General features: G+C 46.2%; 1 protein-coding gene across 1 annotated transcript in view; it reads left to right on the top strand.

The window, feature by feature from the left end:
* The window catches only part of MAP3K8 (mitogen-activated protein kinase kinase kinase 8), a 111,154-nt gene extending 102,194 nt beyond the window's left edge, over positions 1 to 8,960 (top strand). Inside the window, exons 6-8 of the mRNA XM_069648090.1 lie at positions 316 to 468; positions 5,163 to 5,406; positions 6,446 to 8,960. Coding sequence (XP_069504191.1) covers positions 316 to 468; positions 5,163 to 5,406; positions 6,446 to 6,579 — 531 coding nt within the window. The 3' untranslated portion in view covers positions 6,580 to 8,960. The remainder of the gene's footprint in view (positions 1 to 315; positions 469 to 5,162; positions 5,407 to 6,445) is intronic.
* Positions 8,961 to 20,085: the final 11,125 nt, after the last annotated feature.

Consider the following 20,085-nt stretch of genomic DNA (forward strand, 5'->3'; position numbering starts at 1 on the left):
GGTATGTCTCTCCACATGGCGAGAAGACTTTATATGTTCACATGGAAAGATGGATTGCCCTTTATTCCCACCGGTGTATTGCTTTCTCAGTGCATAGCATGCTTATGACTCTCTGCATTAGTTAAGCTTTGCACATTTCTATTGGGCCTGGAAGTCCTTACCATGTAATAGAAGCCACTATAGTCAGTAGCTGGCCACATCAACCGCTGCCGGAGGTTTTGACAGCTTAGCTCTTACCTTCAGTATCAGGCAGATCATTATTGCTTCATTACGTACAGTGTTAGTGGTGGATAACCTAATCTTACTTTGTTACAGATTTACATGAGTCCAGAGGTGATCCTTTGCAGAGGCCACTCGACCAAAACGGATATCTACAGCATGGGGGCCACAATCATCCATATGCAGACTGGGAGTCCACCTTGGGTGAAACGGTATCCACGTTCAGCGTATCCATCCTATCTTTATATAGTAAGTATCCATCATTTATGGAAATCCAGTCAACCAGAGTAACAGCTGGTCAATGTTCTAATAGGACGGGCATAGCTATTAGGGAGCAACGGGGAAATGCAACCGAGCACAGCAATGGAGCCAAACATAACCAAACATGGGCTTGTGGGGGGTCCTCCCCCTGAGAATATTTTTTAAATAATGTGTTAAAATTGTGCATTTAACAGCACATTTTGTTAAAAATTGGGCAAATTACAATGCACATACAACTTGTTCTGAATTGAACACGAAAACATCCAGTAGACACCAGGTCAACAACAGTACAGAGGAGCATTTGTCAATGCATTTTCATGATGCACGTGCCCAGAATACAAGCCAATGTTGCTACTTTAAGAACACACTCGCTTTTGGCATGTTCGATAATAGCTATATGTAGGGAGCCAGCGAAATCATGGGTAGGGCTTGGCTGTAAGACCCAAAAAGGAGCACATCCAGCGAATGGCATTTGCTTGATGCTCATAGAGTCCAGTTTTTAGTTTTGGCTATAGAGTGGTGCTAAAGTGCCACCTAAAAGTCGAAACTATTGCCTTGGAGTACAACGAGGCGGGGGAAGGGATAGAAGGATGGACACAAAGATTGTAGGTGTTGTTTGGTTATTTATCCACCCACTGACTGACCATGGCCATGATAATCCCATTGACCATTCTCACCCATTTCCTGCCCCTCACCGCTCAAAACACATCCTTTTGGGATGTATTTGCGCTAGTATCAAGCAGTGATATCAAACTTTGTGCTCAAAGTGGCAGCCATTGTTATTTTAAAGCAATTTCCGAAAGTTAATGGCTTAATTGCAGCGGGAAATGTACTACTGGTGTAAAGAAAAAGTGCCATACTGAAGTGTGCCTTCCAGCCACTTGGGTTATAAGCAATATGCATGTCCTTGACTGAAGTCCTGTTAAAACCAGCATTGGCAAATCAAACAGTTTTGGCTTGTGTATAGTTATTAGATCGGCATTTGCCAGGCACTGCTATTATATGGCCAGGTTCTTAGTCCATTATACAGCTGCCACCATTAATGGCCAGTCAGTACCATCATGGCAGTTCCTAGCAAATGTTTTTTTCGTGCCTACCCAAAAGCACATGTATACCGGATATCCTGCATCAATACAAAGCCCATGTAACGCTTCCTGCCTCCCAATACTCTACAAACGCACATGTATGGTTCGCCATTAAGAAGTATATATGTATCGATAGCACCCCTGAGCATTGGTACCTGCTCTGTGCCACATCAGTGACTTCATGGAGGTTTTGGCAGATGTGCCCCCTTTGATGCCTGGCATTGTAAAATTAAGGACATAGAACACTAGATGTCTTCCCAGACTGGGAAATTGAAGGAAATGCGGGCATAGGCTGCAGGGCTTCCAGGTGATCTTTCAGCTCTATTTTTTGTCTCCAGACATTCAAATGGGAAATGTATTTCTCTGCGGTTCCCCTATCCACCTCATCAGCTTCAGTCACAGAACCTCCCCCCAACCTCCCCTGCCCATAGAGAGGCACTGTGGCAGTAATGTATTAAAACATTTGCAGGTGATCCCCAGGCAATTTTTTTGTTCCAATGTTATATCGTCAATAGGGTATGTTTGAATAGTGCTACAGCACCCCTGGTTCGTTCTCAATCAGAGTAAATCTTAGAATTGTACGAACACCTTTGCTTTAAGCGTGTAATGTATGGATCTCATCCCGGCAATTTCTGTAGAGACTGGATAGACAGTATCTATTTTATAAAGAATATTTTATGCTGATAGTCCGTTAGAAACAATATGGCTGATAGATTGATATCTGCTTACAATGTTTTGTAAAATATCCACATTACTTCCTGCCTCCTGCCCATTTTCTGGTAGCTGGTAGTGATTTTTAGTGTCGGCAGCAGATTGACCCGTAAAGAAAATCCCGCCTATATTGCCGCAGCCACAGACATTCAAGAGGCCCAATGGCAATTGGGGCATATTGGCCTCCAGTGGCTGCGGTTAGAGATTAGTGTGTGCAGACTATGCCAGAGAAGTCATTTTCCAAGCAGTCCTGCCTTCATGATACTGCCATTGATCGTGTCTGGTCTCGTCCACTAGATCATTGTACGGGTGGGAGTGAGGTAGCCAGGAACGCAAACTCATCTGATGGCCGGCTGGCCATTTACACCCATAGAGGCCAATCCCGAGGGTCCCATGGCTACTAAAATATTCTTCCAAAATGTGAGTAGACTAGGCTAAAATAAATTGCACCGAGTTTGAAACATATTGACTAAATGCAGCCATGCAACTACTATCAGCATGCACAATCCCAACATTGTCACTGCTAAACTGAAGGAGTTTCAACCATGCCACAGGTTTTGTGTTGCACATGTGAAGTAGCCCCACTACAGTGATTGGCAGGACTGTTGAAGGTCAACGGAGTAGAATCCAAATCTGCAGCTATGGGTACATTATTGGCACGTTGTGATTGTGGGAGTCCCCTGTCAGTTCCATCCTAACGCAGGTCATATAGATACTTTTTTTCATGCTAGGTTTATCGAACCCTGAAATATATCTACCAACTGTCCCATTTTAGGAGAATATTTAATTCATGATCTAGAGTCAGTCATTTTGCATATACCTTTTTGATTCAAAGTTAATCTTTGCGTAGTGAATTTCGCAAATAAGGCAATGTCTGCCATTCCCACACAAAAAAACCCTCTTATGAGCGTTCTAATTGTGGGTGGCAAGATGTAACGGAATTAGACTTATCACCTTAATACTTTCGTATATTATTGTAAATGCATGCACCACCACACCAAGTGGACGGTCGCATGCAGCGCCCTAAGAGGGATATGAAATTGAGGGCTCTGGGAAGGGGAGGTGGCCAAACAGTACTGGGCGTGCCCTAAAGCAGGGGCGCGTGAAAGGTAAGGTAGGCCTGCTCTAAACCTCACGAGGACCTGAAAACAAATACTTTAGACCACCCAGCAGGGTCTCGGGTGGTCTTGTTTGAGGCCACTCTGCATGCTGTAAATACAACTACTTCCGGTTCCGTTTCCAAAGAAACTGCTGTCTGATAATACATTCCTTTCTGACTCAGGATGTAAGCAATTCAATCAGCGAGTATATCCCCTTCCTTCTGCAAATAAATGACCCAGGCCCAGCATGCTCGGTTTTCCTTAAGTCTTCATTTGGGGTTTCAACTCTCCTGCTATCTTTTTGTCTGGTGATAATCTGTAGGTATTGACCCCCCTATAAGGAAGTGTTGAACTCAACAGGGCTTTTCTAAAAAAAAAAAAAAAAAAAAAAAAAAGCTCTTTATGGGTCATAAACATGCTTGTATACAGGCATCAAACATCAGTAGCACCCTGGGAGGCGCCCGTAGCCAATGAAAATGCTCGGAACGTGGGCTGTATTCACAAAGGAAAGCCCGCGTTCTGAGCACTTTCATTAGCGCCGGCCGCTTCCCTTCTTCCTGCTCCCCCTTCCCATTAGCACCCGTGTAGATCACTACAGGGGGGCCAACGGTGTGATTTTTTTTAATTTTTATTTATTTTGTACATTTTATTTTATTTAAAAAAAAGACACGTACCTTTATTTCGCCACACAGTGCCTTCAGCCAGGCAGTCCCCTGAAGACAGACGTCCTGGCTGAAGGCATTGTGCTGCATGGGGTGCAAGATAAAGGTAAGTTTTAGTGATCTACGTGGGTGCTAATGGGAAGGGGCAGCGGGAAGCAAGTAAGGGAAGCCCCCGATGCTAATGAAAGTGCTCAGAACGCTGTGCTCGGGCCCTTAACTTGGGCGGCGGGCTGTTACCTGCAGGGTGGGCTCGCCACCTCAGGCCATACCACTTCATTATTCTCCACTTCAGCGGAGATAGTTGAACCCGAATTCCAACTTCAGAATTTGACATCGCCATCTAACATCATTATTCACTACGGCTACCTTCCAAAAGAACGCTATATTGTTTGTGTGTATTTGACATGTTATGGCACCAACAGGTATTTTGTAAGGCCCAGGGCGAGCCACATTCTGCATCATTCAGTTCAATAATTCCATTTACAGAAGGTAAAGCAATTTCAGCTGAACCAATAAAACACCTTGGTCGTTCTATCTTTCATTCGAAAATCATCTAACAGATTTTCTGAAAGCGTTCTCTCTCTGTTCACTTTAGCAATCGGACTGGGTATCTACGTTTCTGTGCCGATTGTAAGCTGTTGTCTGATTGCTGGAAAATTAAGGGGAGATGTTTAATACAAAAGTCCCCTCTAGTTTAGGGTTGTCCAACTCCAGGCCTCGAGGGCTGAGAGCCTGACGGGTGTTCAGAATATCCCTAATTAATAGTCATGAGGAAAAATGTGCATACATTTAGAACCATTGTATGCAAATATGTCTGATGAATATTGATGAGGGGATCCTGAAAACCTGACATGGATCTGGCACTCGAGACCTGGAGTTGGACAACCCTGCGGGGCTCAACCATGAATGTGTGATAGGGAGCGCTTGTAATGTTCTAAATGCTTGTTTAAAAATGAAAGGCGTCCCACACGAGTAAAGAAAAATCAAGTGTAAAGTTTAATTTGTGGGAATCACATGTTGTTTGATATCACAAGGTGGAGCAATGAATCATCGTAGGTTTGCATGGTACCTTACCTTGCCCATGAGTAGTCCGTAAGCCAATTTGCTTGGGTTATTTATTGCAGATTCATAAGCAGGCTCCGCCCCTTGAAGATATAGCTGAGGACTGCAGCCCTACGATGAGGGACCTGCTTAAGGCATCTCTGGAAAGGAACCCCAATCACAGATCGTCTGCAGCAGAGTTACTCAAACATGAGGCATTGCACCCCCCGCCAGAGGATCAGCCGCGGTGCCAGAGTCTGGACACAGCACTCTTTGAAAGGAAAAGACTGCTGAGGAAGGAGTTGGAGTTGCCAGAAAACATTATTGGTACAAAATGCATTTTTGTTTGTTTTTTTTTATTTTGCATGTGTATCTTGTTTAAGTGCCCGTGGCCAAGCAAAGGTCTCTGGATCTTCACATATACCAGTATGATCCAAGTCAATTCTATGGTAATCAAAATAATTCTGAAATCTACGGGGCGATACTTTGAGACAGATTTGAGCACTCATTTCTGAAAGTCGACCTGTTTCATTCAGCAACCGCTTTGGTTAGGTTCAACTTCTTAATTATTTTTTTTTTAACAGCCAATAGACATTTTGTCATCGAATGAGCAGCAGATTTTTTTAGCTGATTAATGCTCTGTGCACAGAACAATCATGCAGAATTGGTGATCAACGTTTTTTTTTTCTTCTTTTTGTTTGATTGCAGATCTCATATCTGTTTGTGTGTTGGATATCCCATATTTGAGTTTTCTTTCATGTTGTCTTTACCTGAAATAGTTGTTTTCATTTGATGGAGTTTATTACGAATTAACAAAATTGATGTCGAGCAGGTTTGTCACTTTGTCTATAGCATCCACGCTCTCCTCCGACTGCATCAGAATCTTTCCAAGCGTTGCTGATAATCAGAGGTTTTTTGGGCAAGGCGTATTGGAAGACAGTAATTGTTTGCTTGTAGCACTGAATCACTTATATTTTGCCCCTTCTAAGGCGACCAATGACCTCCTGCCATCTCTAGCGAGCCAGAGGTTTATTCCTCTGTTATGCAAGGAGCTTACCCTGGCATATTCTGCAAGGATCTTACCCTGGCATATTCGCTGTGCAGTCATTGTTATATTGGGGACGGGGGTCCCGTAATTAACGGAATTGTAGAGAGAATATATTGGATCTGCCTATATTGTACATACGTTGATGTGGTGTTTTGTGAACAGTACAGTTAAAATACAAAATGATGAAAATGACAAAAAGGAAATTAACGATTGACCGATATTCCAATGTAGAAATGGTAAAAGAACTGCTCTGTCTGTAACATTTAGCATGTGTTTGCGATAATGTAATTCTTGGACTTTCTTTTATTCTGTTTTTAGATTCTTCACTGTTTATCAGCGAGGAGTCTGACGTTCTGAAGAGGCAGCGGTCTCTCTCCCTGGACCTGGGTGCACTGGCTGGCTATTTCAACATTGTCAGGGGCCCACCAACCATCGAAAGCCAGGAGCAGTAGTGATGACCAGGGTCGGACTGGGCCATACAATTGTCTCGGGCACCAATGAAGAGGTGGCCCACAGTTGCAAATGGCAATTCATTCCTCTTGTGACCATTTTTTGCATAATGCCCAAGGGAGAGATTTTTGATGAGATGTGATGCAAATTGTGCATTTTAAAGAATATTTAGTCAGCAACACTCATCAAAAATATTGCATAATGAAGTAACTCATCAAACTGGCCCACAACGGCCAAAAAAGTGGACCACTTTGACCAAAAAAACGGGTACACAGCCGCATTTTGCTTTTTTGGTTCGGCCACGGGCCTATTACCCTATAGGCCAGTCCGAGCCTGGTAATGGCCACTGCTGGAGCTAGCTCATTCCCACCGGGGATCCCTTCTGAGTGACCAAGAGGCAAATGGATAGCTGGACATTCCAGATGGCCAGTTCTGATGGACATGTACTTTAACCATTATGACACTCCATGTAATGGTGACCCATATTTATGTGAGCCAAGGACCCATCATGTGGTGGCTCGGGAACTACCTAATTTTAGCCGTTCTGCAAATGAAGGACGTCTGTCAGAAAAGAAAACATCTAATTACTTAAAATGCTTCGGAAATGTACATTGAAGGCTTTGCAATGTATATGCAACGTTTTGTTTTAAATTCTGACCCAATTGTTGCTGCTAATGTTGTGTGCGTGGCCTTTTGCCTACTTTTATTCTTACAGTCTCCATGAAATGTAGACTGCTTCCTCAGCGAGCGCTTATATTCATACTGGGTATGATATGATGTCATATGATATGGCATTTATAACGCGCCTATACACAAGTGTTTCTGTCATGTATTTATGTCATACCTTGCAGGCATGCTGTAATCCAGTGGTTGTTTACTAGAGAAAACAAACCTGTTAAAAAAACTACATAAACTCAGACTGTAACAGCTGACAAAACCTGGCCACAACAGAAGACACACTAGTTTTATAGTGCTCCCTGAATATTTATTAGTTAAAAAAGCTGCTGACGATTTTGCTAGCGCTCCTAGAATGTACTCCATGCTTTGCTAATCACAGCCCACCTGCAAAAGCTTCAGTGGTACACGTGACATTTACTGCAAGTCTCAGAAATGTGAATTTTGGGAAATGAATAAGTCTATCTGCATATCTCTGTTGGGCAAAAGGTCTGAGACCTCTTTGCTGCTTCTAGGGACATGGCTCCTCCCAGATTATGGCGCGTAGCGCAACATTTTGCAGGTGCATCACACCAGCAAGTCTGTTGTCACCTCCGAGTCCAACCGAGTCACCATCACTACTTATTTCATATACGCTTGCTTGCAATGTCATCTTTTGGAAAATGCACAAACATATTGCGGACAAAGAGGGAGAGAGAGTGCTGCTTATGTGTGTGTGTGCAAATACTCAGAGCCCTTTGCTCTGGGGAACCTCTTACGTGTTTGCGGGTTGAATATCAATTCCATGCAAGCTGCCTGCCGTGCCACCTTCACATGGAAATGTGTGCAATAGTTCCAGTGGCGAGAATAAGTTCCCAGGCAGAACAGATCGATGGGTGTGGTGTGTCATGGAGTGCACTCGCCATTCTGGAATTCTGGCAATAAATGAGCAGTCTCAGGGAACAATGGCTCCCTCCTTTATGCATAGCTGCTTTTGAGCACACCTAGGATGGGTGCGCTGGTACTGGGACGGGCCTCTTCTGCTTTGGCATCAAGAGGCCACCCCGCCATTTGAGACCTTGGTTCCATTTGTGCTCTCAATGTTAAGGACTCGAAGTTAACGTTGCATCTTAACTTTCTACATTTCCTGACTTTTTATGTTCTCTCTTGAGAACCTTAGTATTACTTTCACATAGTTTTCTATTCACTAGTTGAGAGTATACCCGAATATGTAGGTGCAACATACCGGGCTGGCTGTTTGCTACCACTGCATTTACAGGTTCTTCAACTATGAATTAGCTTAGTTCATTTTAGGTTTTGTACAGTCAGTACATGACTTTTACTAACAACCATGTATCTCCAAATGTAATTTGTGAGAAGTTGAAACTTTATATGTTCCCATGGAAATGTAGCTCATATTGTGCTTGCTGTGCCTCACACATTTGAAACATAATGTTTTGAATGTTTTTTTAATCTGTGTAAACTACAGAATTCTGTACATCCTTTGGGATGAATGTATAACTGTGAACATATATGCATATAATTGTTGATATTAAATTCTGAATATAACTATATTGTGTATGCATGGCATACCAAGATTGTGGAACACATTATGACTTATTTACTACTTTTAAAGAGTTTTTTTGTAGACCATGTGAATTGATGAAACTTTGATACAAATGTGAATATATAAATGAACCAGGCAATAAAGCTAGTTGTGTTATTTTTATAGTGTTCATTTTATTTCAAGTTATGGTGTGTGATGCATGATCTGGGGTAGGCGTTAGCGAATGCAGAGTAACAATAGCCGTTGAGTTACAATTTTAATCTAACCAACATGGACATTGCACACTCAAATCCCAAATTTGGAATTCACTTGGGCTAACTCTGGCTGTAAATGGATCATTGGTATATGTAAAGTGTGGGTCACTAGTCTCCACGTGGTATGCCGCATAAGGCTGAACACAGCCGGATGCATTAACATTAAATGAACTTATGGCCATGACAAATGACTCATTATTGACACGGATGTTTATTGGTCCTCATATGGAATCTTAAAACCCTTCATATATTTGTGAGCCAACACTGTATTCTGAATGAATCGAAATCACTACAACACGATAATATATTACAGAAATCACACCACTTGTTAGAGGAATTCACGTTTTTTATTCTAGGGAGTTAATAAAGAGACGCACTTGAGTCCTTTCGACAATATTATCCTATATTATGAAACTGTATCAGATAAAGGTGTCATCCGCAATCGCTACCGCGGGTGGCGGCTCCTTCCACGTTGGAGGCTGCAACCCGGCAGGTAGGGCTTTGCAGTCCCTTCTTTGTGTTAGGTCCCGGGCCATTGGCCAATCGTAGCACTGCCGGAAGTTATCTGCCCCTCATTCCCGGCAGTCGCTGCGTTTCAACCCTTAGCTGGCGCTCTCTCCAGCGACTCTGGTTCATGCGCTCTGTTTTTTCTTTTGGCTCTCCCAGCTGTGCCCTCTGCTCGCCTCGGCGTGCGGCGGTTTCTCTGCCGGCTCGTTCCTCTTACTTTGGAACGAGCTTCCACTCTCCTCTCCGTCTGCCGGTTCGTCTGGCGGCGACGCTCCATGCTCCAATTTTCTACCTCGCCGTTCTCTCGGCACTTTCTCGCTTCCTCCTCCTTGTCTGGTCGCTGCTTCGGCGGCGGGCGGTTTTTCTCCTCTTTGCCGCACATTTTCACTCGCGGTTCTCCAGTTTTTCTCTTTCTTCTTTCTGTCTTGTTTTCTTCTTTGGAAGCGCTCCTTTTCTACCGCGCCTGTGTTTCCTTGGGCCAGTTGCTCCGTGGCTTCCTTCTCGCCTCGGCTGGCGGATCCCTGCCCCATAGGGATTCTCCTCTCTCCTGCACCTTACTCCCGTTCATCAGAGTTTTGTTGTTTTGAACTTACTTCCTGTGGTCAACCCTGAGGATCTCGTCTCTTCTTCCAGCCCACCTGCCACATTGGATCTTCACCTCCTTCTCTGCCAGAAGTCTCCAAAGGGTTTTTTCCCACGTGTGGGTTTTTCCCTTTTTTTCCGGCCTGTTCCCGGAAGAGGGGCCCCAGGATGGCTGTCCAGTCAGCAGTCACTGTGGCTTCTCACCGAGACAGGCAAGTGCTACTTAAAAAAGAAAGGGACTACCTAAGCCGGCGGAATCTACATCACTCTGAAGACTCAGGTGAGGAGAGTGTGGAGGGACGGGCAGACGAAGGGGTTCGACAGCTTAAACATTCACAGATTGAAACGCCAAGAAAGACCACGATGTCAGCCGAAGAACAAGTCCAGGAGCTATGGAAGGCTTTCCAAGCCATGTCACTGGAATTACAGGGGGTCAAGACTGAGAATGCCCATCTCAAACAGATGCTAGCGGTCAGGGAACCCTCACATCCCCCAGAACTACCACCTATGGCTCTTTCTTCTGGAAAATTTGATGGCTCACCTAAGAAGGTAAAGGAATTCTTGGAGGCCTGTACCGTTTACTTCACCTTCAGACCTCACACTTTCTCAACGGACCAAGCCAGAGTGGGATTTCTGATCTATAATATGACGGGAAATGCATTGGCCTGGGCTTCTCCGCTAGTGACAAACGGTAATGCCATCCTACAGGACTTTTCTGGGTTCCAGAACCTACTCAAACAGACCTTCGAGCGACCCGAACTATCTTTTACTTCGGGTGAGGACTTGCTGGATGTAAGACAGTGTGCTCTAGATGTACTGTCATACATCTCCTTTAAGATTCTGGCAGCAGGGGCGGGATGGCCAGAACAAGCACAGTATGCTGTATTCAGGAGAGGGTTGAGAGATGAGATCAATGATGAGCTAGCCAGATCTCCACGCTCTCCCACGTTTTCAGATCTACTCGCTGCTGCTCTCCACATCGAGTAACGTCTCCAAGAGAGAAGGGCAGAACGCCAGAAACAAAGAGGATCGGGTAATCCCGTAGACCCTCCTTCACACTCTCCCTCCGGACACTTCTCTTCTACTCAGGGCAAAGAACCGATGCAAATCGGAGCCACAAGGGCACCTCTGTCATCTGCTGAGAGGCGGTGAAGAAGAGAAAAAGGTTTGTGCGCCTATTGTGGTTCCGACCAACATGTTCTAAAGGACTGCTCTGAGGTACCGGAAAGGAAGGCGGGAAACGATTACCCTCGACATCAATAGGGACTGGTAGCCGGGGGTACTCAGATCTTCTTCAGCGTCCCTACGTGACACTTTCGTTGTCGGCTTCAGAATCCCAAGAGGATTCCAGACTGATGGTACTATCCGTAACCTTGAACCTCAAAGGTGTACCGGTGGAAACATTAGCCCTACTGGATTGCGGCGCGGCAGGGAACTTTGTGGACACTCTGTGGGCTGACAAGATGGGTCTTACTCGGATAGTCCGGAAGGTGGATCAGAAAGTTGAAGGAGTCGACGGTACACCTTTGTCGTCCGGACTCATCACTCATACTACCGAACAACTCTCCTTGGTCATCAACCAACACACAGAGCTCCTGCAATTCGACATTATTAGAGCCGCACATTTTCCCATAATCCTAGGCATTCCTTGGCTTTGTAGGCATAATCCGCATATCAACTGGACAGAAAATCGACTGAGTTTTTGTTCTACATACTGTTCGGTCAACTGTCTTCCTCCCGATTCCAGGGAAGAACAACAGTCGGTTAGGGTTCTCTCCAAGGATCATGTGGGTATTCACGCTCTTCCTAATTTTTGTGCCGAATTCTCCGGGGTCTTCCAAGAGAATCTTCACGCTCGGCTACCTCCTCATCGGCCAGAAGACTGTTCAATCGATCTCGAACCGAATGCACTGGTTCCATTTGGGCGCATGTTCTCTCTTTCTCAGGCCGAAAAGAAGGTATTAAGGCGTTATCTGGATACCAACTTGGAGAATGGTCTTATTCGACCTTCGAAGTCACCCGCTGGCGCCTCCCTGTTTTTCATCAAGAAGAAAGACACAACTGGTCTCAGACCCTGTATTGATTACCGGGGCCTCAATAAGGTTACGATTCGTGATCGGTATCCTATGCCACTCATAACCGACATCATTGAGGCGGTACAAGGGGCTCGAATTTTCACCAAATTGGATCTCAGAAACGCATATCATCTGCTTCGTATCACCGAGGGGGACGAATGGAAGACGGCTTTTCGCACCCCATATGGTCTTTTTGAGTATAGAGTGATGCCGTTCGGTTTGGTGAACGCACCGGCTGCATTCCAGAGATTCATGGACAGGTTGTTCTCGGATCTGCTGTCGGTCTCGGTCATAATATACCTCGACGACATCCTGATTTTCTCCCCTAGCATGAAGGAGCATATCAAACATGTCACCCAAGTTCTGTCTCGTCTTCAGGAGAATCAGCTTCTAGTCAAGGCCGAGAAGTGCAAGTTTGCAGTATCCTCGGTTCACTATCTCGGATTCATTCTTTCTGAAGAAGGGGTTGCCATGGACCAAACCAAGGTGGATGCTATTCTTGATTGGCCAGCCCCTACTTCGGTTCGGGAAGTCCAAAGATTCTTGGGATTAGCTAATTACTACCGTAGATTCATCTCAAACTTTTCAGAGGTATTGTACCCGATTACACGCCTACTCAAGAAGGAGGCGGTTCAGTTTTTCTGGTCGGACGAGGCCGAGAAGAGTTTCGGTTATCTCAAGAGTTTGTTCTGTACTGCTCCCATCCTTCAGCATCCTGATCAATCACGGCCATTTATTCTGGAGACCGACGCATCAGTGGTCGCAGTAGGAGCGGTTCTTCTCCAGAACATCCAAGGTGTAGAACATCCCATGGCAAACATGTCAAAAACTCTTTCTCCCAGCCAACTCAATTATTCTGTACTGGAGAAAGAACTACTGGCCATGAAGCTTGCCTGTGAAGAGTGGCGCCATCTTCTACTAGGAGCCAGACATCCGTTTGTGATTAGGACAGACCACAAGAACCTCAAGGTACTACAAGAGTTGGAGTGTGCAAATTCCAGACAGGCCAGGTGGGCCCATCTCTTTGCACAGTTTGAATTCCAAGTCTCGTATATCCCGGGATCACAGAATAGTCTGGCGGATGCCTTGTCAAACAAAGACTCCACCAAAGAGCATATGGCAATCAAGAAGGAGTCCATGTTCAACCGCAACCAAATCCTGGCGTTCGTTGGTTCTTTCCTTCAAGAGGTCAAGACTGCCCTTATTCAGGAAAGACCCCAACTACCCCTAACTCCTACCTCTCCCTTTCAACAAAGAGGGGACTGGCTTTTCTATAAACAGAAATTGTACATTCCTGAAGGCCCTCTTCGTTCTAGAATCCTGAAGTGGAGTCATGACTCTCGCTCGGCCTGCCATAGAGGGGCAGAGAATACCCTTGAGCTCCTCGCTAGAACGTTTCTTTGTCCAAACGCTAGAAAGGAGACCTACAAGTATGTCAAGGCTTGTCCAATTTGTGCCAGAGCCAAATATCACCTGGGGAAACCTTTGGGTCTGCTTACTCAGGTCGAACTTCCTGCTCGTCCATGGGGTCTGATATCCACAGATTTCATTGTTGATCTACCGGTCTCGGAATCCTGTACCTGCATTATGGTTACGGTAGACGCTTTTTCGAAGCTGGCACATTTCTCTCCCCTTCCAGGTCTGCCCACTGCTGCTAAGATGGCAGAGGTTTTCTCTCGGGACATATTCAAGTTACATGGTCTCCCCGATAAGATAATATCGGATCGGGGTAGTCAGTATATCTCGAAGTTTTGGACTGCCTTGTGCAACCGGTTGGGCATTGAAAGAGCTCTGTCTTCGGGGTTTCACCCAGAGACCAATGGTCAGACGGAACGCCTGAATGCGACCCTGGAGCAATACCTAAGGTGTTATATAATTCAACATCAAGACAACTGGGTCTCTCTGCTTCCCACTGCGGAGTTCTCGTACAACAATACCAGGCATTCCGCCACAGGACTCTCTCCTTTCTTCTGCACTTATGGGGTTCACCCTCGTGCTGTGTTTCCAGAGGTTCCCAGTTATACCAACTCCCCGACAGTGGAGGAGGTATTAGTGAATATCAAGGAGGCCCAGACTTCAGCTATACGGAGTCTGGAGGTCAGCAGACAACGGACAAAGGGCCTCATTAGGACCCAGGCGGTAAGGGGTTTACGGCGGCGTAAACAGCGCCGACCCTTACCACCTGATTCCGAGGTCCCTTAGCGCCATGGAGGATATAACACCTGCTTTTAGCAGGTGTTAAAATCCGTGGCACTAAGGGACCTTGTTGTTAATTACGCCACCGTAATTTATGGTGGCGTAATTAACGCCTTCCCCACTCCCATTATGCCCTATGGGGCAAAAATGGGAATGGGGAAGGGTAAATGGGGGATTGGGGACTTACCGCCCCGCCAACCTCGGAATGGGGCGGTAAATCCGCCAACCACCATGGCGTAAACATAGTTTACGCCATGGTGGTAAAGGTACGACCCAGGCGGTAACTTACCGCCTGGGTCGTAATGAGGCCCAAAATCCTGTGCCGATCAACACCGAAAAGAATGTCCAGCATGGAAGCCAGGCGATCAGGTGTGGTTGTCCACCCGGTTTCTGCCCAGATGGACACAGCCTTCTAAACTGTCTCCTCGTTTTCTGGGACCTTTCACTATTCTCTCTAAAGTTAATCCAGTCACCTATCGCCTCCGGCTTCCTTCCTCTCTTCGCGGCATTCACCCTGTCTTTCATTCCTCTCTTCTCAAACCTTACTGTCCCGACCTTCACCATAGATCTATTCCTAGATCTACCCTGGCACGTTCCCCGGAGCCAGATGAGTATGAGGTATCTCATGTCCATGATTCCAGGTATTATCGCGGGCGTCTCGAGTACCTTCTGTCCTGGAAGGGTTACCCTGAGTCGGAGGACTCATGGGAACCGGCTTCTCAGGTTCATGCACCAAGGTTGCTGACTACTTTTCACCGCCGTTACCCAGGGAAGCCCGGGGCGGTTAGGTGGGGAGGAGGTCATACTGTCATCCGCAATCGCTACCGCGGGTGGCGGCTCCTTCCACGTTGGAGGCTGCAACCCAGCAGGTAGGGCTTTGCAGTCCCTTCTTTGTGTTAGGTCTCGGGCCATTGGCCAATCGTAGCACTGCCGGAAGTTACCTGCCCCTCATTCCCGCAGTCGCTGCGTTTCAACCCTTAGCTGGCGCTCTCTCCAGCGACTCTGGTTCATGCGCTCTGTTTTTTTCTTTTGGCTCTCCCAGCTGTGCCCTCTGCTCGCCTCGGCGTGCGGCGGTTTCTCTGCCGGCTTGTTCCTCTTACTTTGGAACGAGCTTCCACTCTCCTCTCCGTCTGCCGGTTCGTCTGGCGGCGACGCACCCTGCTCCAGTTTTCTACCTCGCCGTTCTCTCGGGACTTTCTCGCTTCCTCCTCCTTGTCTGGTCGCTGCTTCGGCGGCGGGCGGTTTTTCTCCTCTTTGCCGCACATTTTCACTCGCGGTTCTCTAGTTTTTCTCTTTCTTCTTTCTGTCTTGTTTTCTTCTTTGGAAGCGCTCCTTTTCTACCGCGCCTGTGTTTCCTTGGGCCGGTTGCTCCGTGGCTTCCTTCTCGCCTCGGCTGGCGGATCCCTTCCCCATAGGGATTCTCCTCTCTCCTGCACCTTACTCCCGTTCATCAGAGTTTTGTTGTTTTGAACTTACTTCCTGTGGTCAACCCTGAGGATCTCGTCTCTTCTTCCAGTCCACCTGCCACATTGGATCTTCACCTCCTTCTCTGCCAGAAGTCTCCAAAGGGTTTTTTCCCACATGTGGGTTTTTCCCTTTTTTTCCGGCCTGTTCCCGGAAGAGGGGCCCCAGGACGGCTGTCCAGTCAGCAGCCACTGTGGCTTCTCACCGAGACAGGCAAGTGCTACCTAAAAAAGAAAGGGACTACCTAAGCCGGCGGAATCTACATCACTCTGAAGACTCAGGTGAGGAGAGTGTGGAGGGACGGGAAGATGAAGGGGTTCGACAGCTTAAACATTCACAAAAGGCCTTGAAAAAGACCCTTGTTTGCCGAAATACATGTTGTCTGTGGCTGTTGTTGAACCTGTGTACTAACCACAACTCGTGAATAAATATACCTTAGAGTGGACATAGTGCATTCTTGAAATGTATATTTTACTTCAAATTTACGACTATATTGAACCAGATTAAGATTAAAAGATTACATTGACCTCAATCTAGTGTGATGCGGCCAAAACCTTTGTTTTTTTTATATGTAAACTGTGTTTGCTGAATTATTAGCAAAACTGCTTTCATAAAGAGAATACAATCTTCATTTACTGAGCTTCTATAAAGTACATTTTACATTTTCAGAATTTATGTCAAATGTGGAAGGGAGATGTTTCTTGTTCACATAGCACTGTATACAGTAAAAGACGGAGATGCTTAAGTGGAGAAGCCCAGCAAGCAATATTGATGCGGCGGATTTGACGTCTGCACCTCCCATGACTACAGCAGGTGAACCTTTTGTGATGCAGGGAGTTGTTCCTGGAAGAAGTGGTTTGTTCCTGAGTCCAAGTGGTGACTGTTCACACTTTCTGCGGGTTATAAGAAAGCCTGTCCTTAGATATTTATAGGTTGTGTCCTGTCCCCCTACACACTCCTGTCCCCTGTTGACCCCTAGAATGTACAGACCCTAAAAGTATATAATTACTACATAATTGTTTGACAAAGCCTGTTTCTTTTGGGAATGGGGTCCTTAGTCAGAGGGGCAATGCACACTGCTCCGAGAGAGTGTTTGCTTGTGACTGCTGCTGCGTCGATGGAAGCCCTGAGAAGACTTCACCTTCACTGAGATCAGCCTGAATGGCAACATTTCTCTTTTCTCAATTGCAAGACAGACATCTTACCTAGTACCTTGTGCTTATTCTTTTGCTCTTGGGCAGAGCCTTCCAATGATCTGTCAGCATGCATCTCTTCACCTTCCTGAATCCGGACCACACCTTAAGGCTAGGGCAGTGGTCTTCACACCTTTTTGGCATGGGCCCACCTGAGCAAAATTTGGGCAGGCCGGGCCCTGCCAAAAATGCCAAATGGACAGTATGTACAAATGGCTATGAACTATTGCGTGCGTCACCATATCCTACTCCCAGTACAGTCCCTGGGCTTCCCCACCTGCTCCCATTACCGTCTCTGTGCTCCCTTATCCCCCTCCTACCCAGGCCCTGGCTCTCCGCACCCAATCATAGACCCTGGGCTCTCCTCACCCTGCTCTCACCACTATCCCAGTGCTCCTGCCCCTCCTGCTACCACCACAGTCCCTGGGCTCCCCCCACCCCGTTGCCAACACAGTCTGAGGGCGAGTAGGAGCTGCTGAATTGTTTTAAGTGGAAAGGCATAAATATTTCCCCCAAAAATGGCATAGCGACTGAGCGCAGCAAGGGAGCCCGAACCAATCAACGGAGGTTCAGGGAGTGGTTTAAATAATGGGTTAAGATGTTGCATTTTAGTGCATACTTAAAAAGAAAATCGGTAAAAAGCCAAACAGTTTACAATTGGCGCGGGGGTGGGGGGCGAAGGGGGAATGCATGGTATTTTTGACTGGACATCTATGATAGATATCCAGTAAAAAAAATACCATCCCTGTCCCCTGGGCTCCACAGTGCCTCAGAGGAGAGCTGATTTTGGCAGGTGGGTACGGTTATTGTGCAGCAAAGGCATTTTCCCCCCCCTCTACTCCCACTCGCCAAGATCATCTCAACACACACACACACCACACTATCATTCATAATAGCACCCATCACCATACACTCCTCATAACACAAGCATACAAACATCCATACACATATTAAAAATAAAAATTAACATAAACGTACCTTCTGCGGGGACCTGTGCATGGGTGCTGAAATGGCCGACTTGAGGTTGCTCTGTCTGTATGTGCGAGGTGGCGCAGGAGCTCCCCCTTGAACTTACAGAGATGCATTTCCATTGAGCTATGCAAGGCTGGCAAAACAAAACGCCCCGAGCCTTGCATAGCTCAGTGGGCATATGTGGCTGGGGAATTGAACTGTCAAAGGGAAACATTGTTTCCCTTTGACAGTTCAGCCATCACAGGAGCACTCCCTCATCTGGAAAAAGCAGCTGAGGGAGTGCTCAGTGTTTCACTCGGCTGGCTCCTCGGCTCCTCCAAAATAGGTGAGCAGGCCACTGGGTGGATACCCCTCACCCATTATGGATGAGCCGCCAGGCTCGGACTGGCCTATAGGGCAATGCCTGTACCATAAATGCCGCTAGGGGATGGTGCACCATGCTTCATGAGGCACTTTATGGTAGTCACCCAGTGAGTTTGAAAATAATTGTCGGACAAAGAGCAATACAATACCGTACACATAAATTGCCTTTTGGTTACCAGACAAACAGGAAAACCATTGTAAATAGGTGCTCGAGATGGGTATAGATGGAGAGGGGGAGGAGGTGGAAAAATATAGGGGAATGGGAGGGAACTTCCCAACAAAATACACTTTGAAGAACCCTCACGTCACCTTTTATTTCCTGCTACTCATCCCTTTGGGCTTCCTGTGAAGAACTTCCTGCAGGGTTTCAGCAGCATTCTTAAACCGTCTGACCGAGAAGGGACTTACCACAACACCAGGTGAGGGGTCATATTTGACCCATGGCTGTGTGTACTCTGTGAGAGGGGGCCTGGGGCCTACTGTAGACAAATGTTCCATCTCGTGCCATGATCATCCGATGAAGGCCTGAGAAACGCTCTTCTTTGCCCAATGGGCAGAATACTCTGTGCTTGTCCCATGGAGCACGGCATCTGAGCAAATTAGAATTAGTTTGAGCGATCTCAAACTCTTATTAGAAATTAGAGTTTGAGATGGCTCTATCTATCTATCTATCTATCTATCTATCTATCTATCTATCTATCTATCTATCTATCTATCTATCTATCATCTTATATCGCGCCAAGCACCCGTCGGACTCAAGGCGCTTGGAGGACAGATACAACAGGTAACAAAAAGACATAATCAGAGTGAGATGTCTATGTCAGGAATGAGAGGGGTGAACTTAGCCCAGATCAAAAAGATATGTTTCGAGTTCTTTCTTAAACTGGGCGGATGACTCGCAGTTCTTTAGAGCAGATGGAAGCTGATTCCAGAGTTCCGGGGGCCCAGGCTTGAAAGCCTGAGCCACCAATCCTCTTCAACAAGATTCGTAGTTGCAGCAGAAGAATATCTTTGTTAGAACCAAGAGTTTGCTGAAAGGGGACTCTGGAGATTTTTGTAGACCGGTAATTCAGTGCCTGTCAGACAATTATGAACTAGCATGGTGCCTTTGAATCTAATTATTTGACTAACAGGCAACCAGTGTAATCTTCTGCGAGCGTCAGTGACATGAGTGCGTCGGCCAAGGCCACACACTGCACAAACTGCTCCATTTCGGAACACTTGTAAGCTTTTTACATTATCCTTTGGGGAGCCAATGCGCAAACTAGTACAATAGTCTAGTATGGTGTTAATGATGGCCGCCGCATTCATGGCCCGGTTAGGCTCGGGGAGGTAGGAATGGATTTGCCACAATAAGTGAATATAGAAAGAGCAGGAGGATTTAAGATGGAGAACGTGTTTCTTGAATGAGAGATGGGAGTCAAAATAGACTTTCACATGATCGGAAACCATGATGGTATTTCCCGCAATGCAAAAGCTGATATAAGAGGGTCAGGGTACCCAAAATAAGCAGTTCGGTTTTCTTATTGTTGAGGACCAAAGAGGTGTTGCCATCCAAAGTTGTATGGCATGAAAGATGGTATTGACCTTCTCTAGGTCCTTACTATACAGACCTGACAACTCAGTCACAATCTGGGTGTCGTCTGCATAATTTGCAAAAACGGACAATGAGTGAGAATAA

This window comes from Ambystoma mexicanum, chromosome 2q (assembly GCF_040938575.1).
Source record: "Ambystoma mexicanum isolate Mex_15411 chromosome 2q, UKY_AmexF1_1, whole genome shotgun sequence".
In the NCBI taxonomy this organism is placed as follows: domain Eukaryota; kingdom Metazoa; phylum Chordata; class Amphibia; order Caudata; family Ambystomatidae; genus Ambystoma; species Ambystoma mexicanum.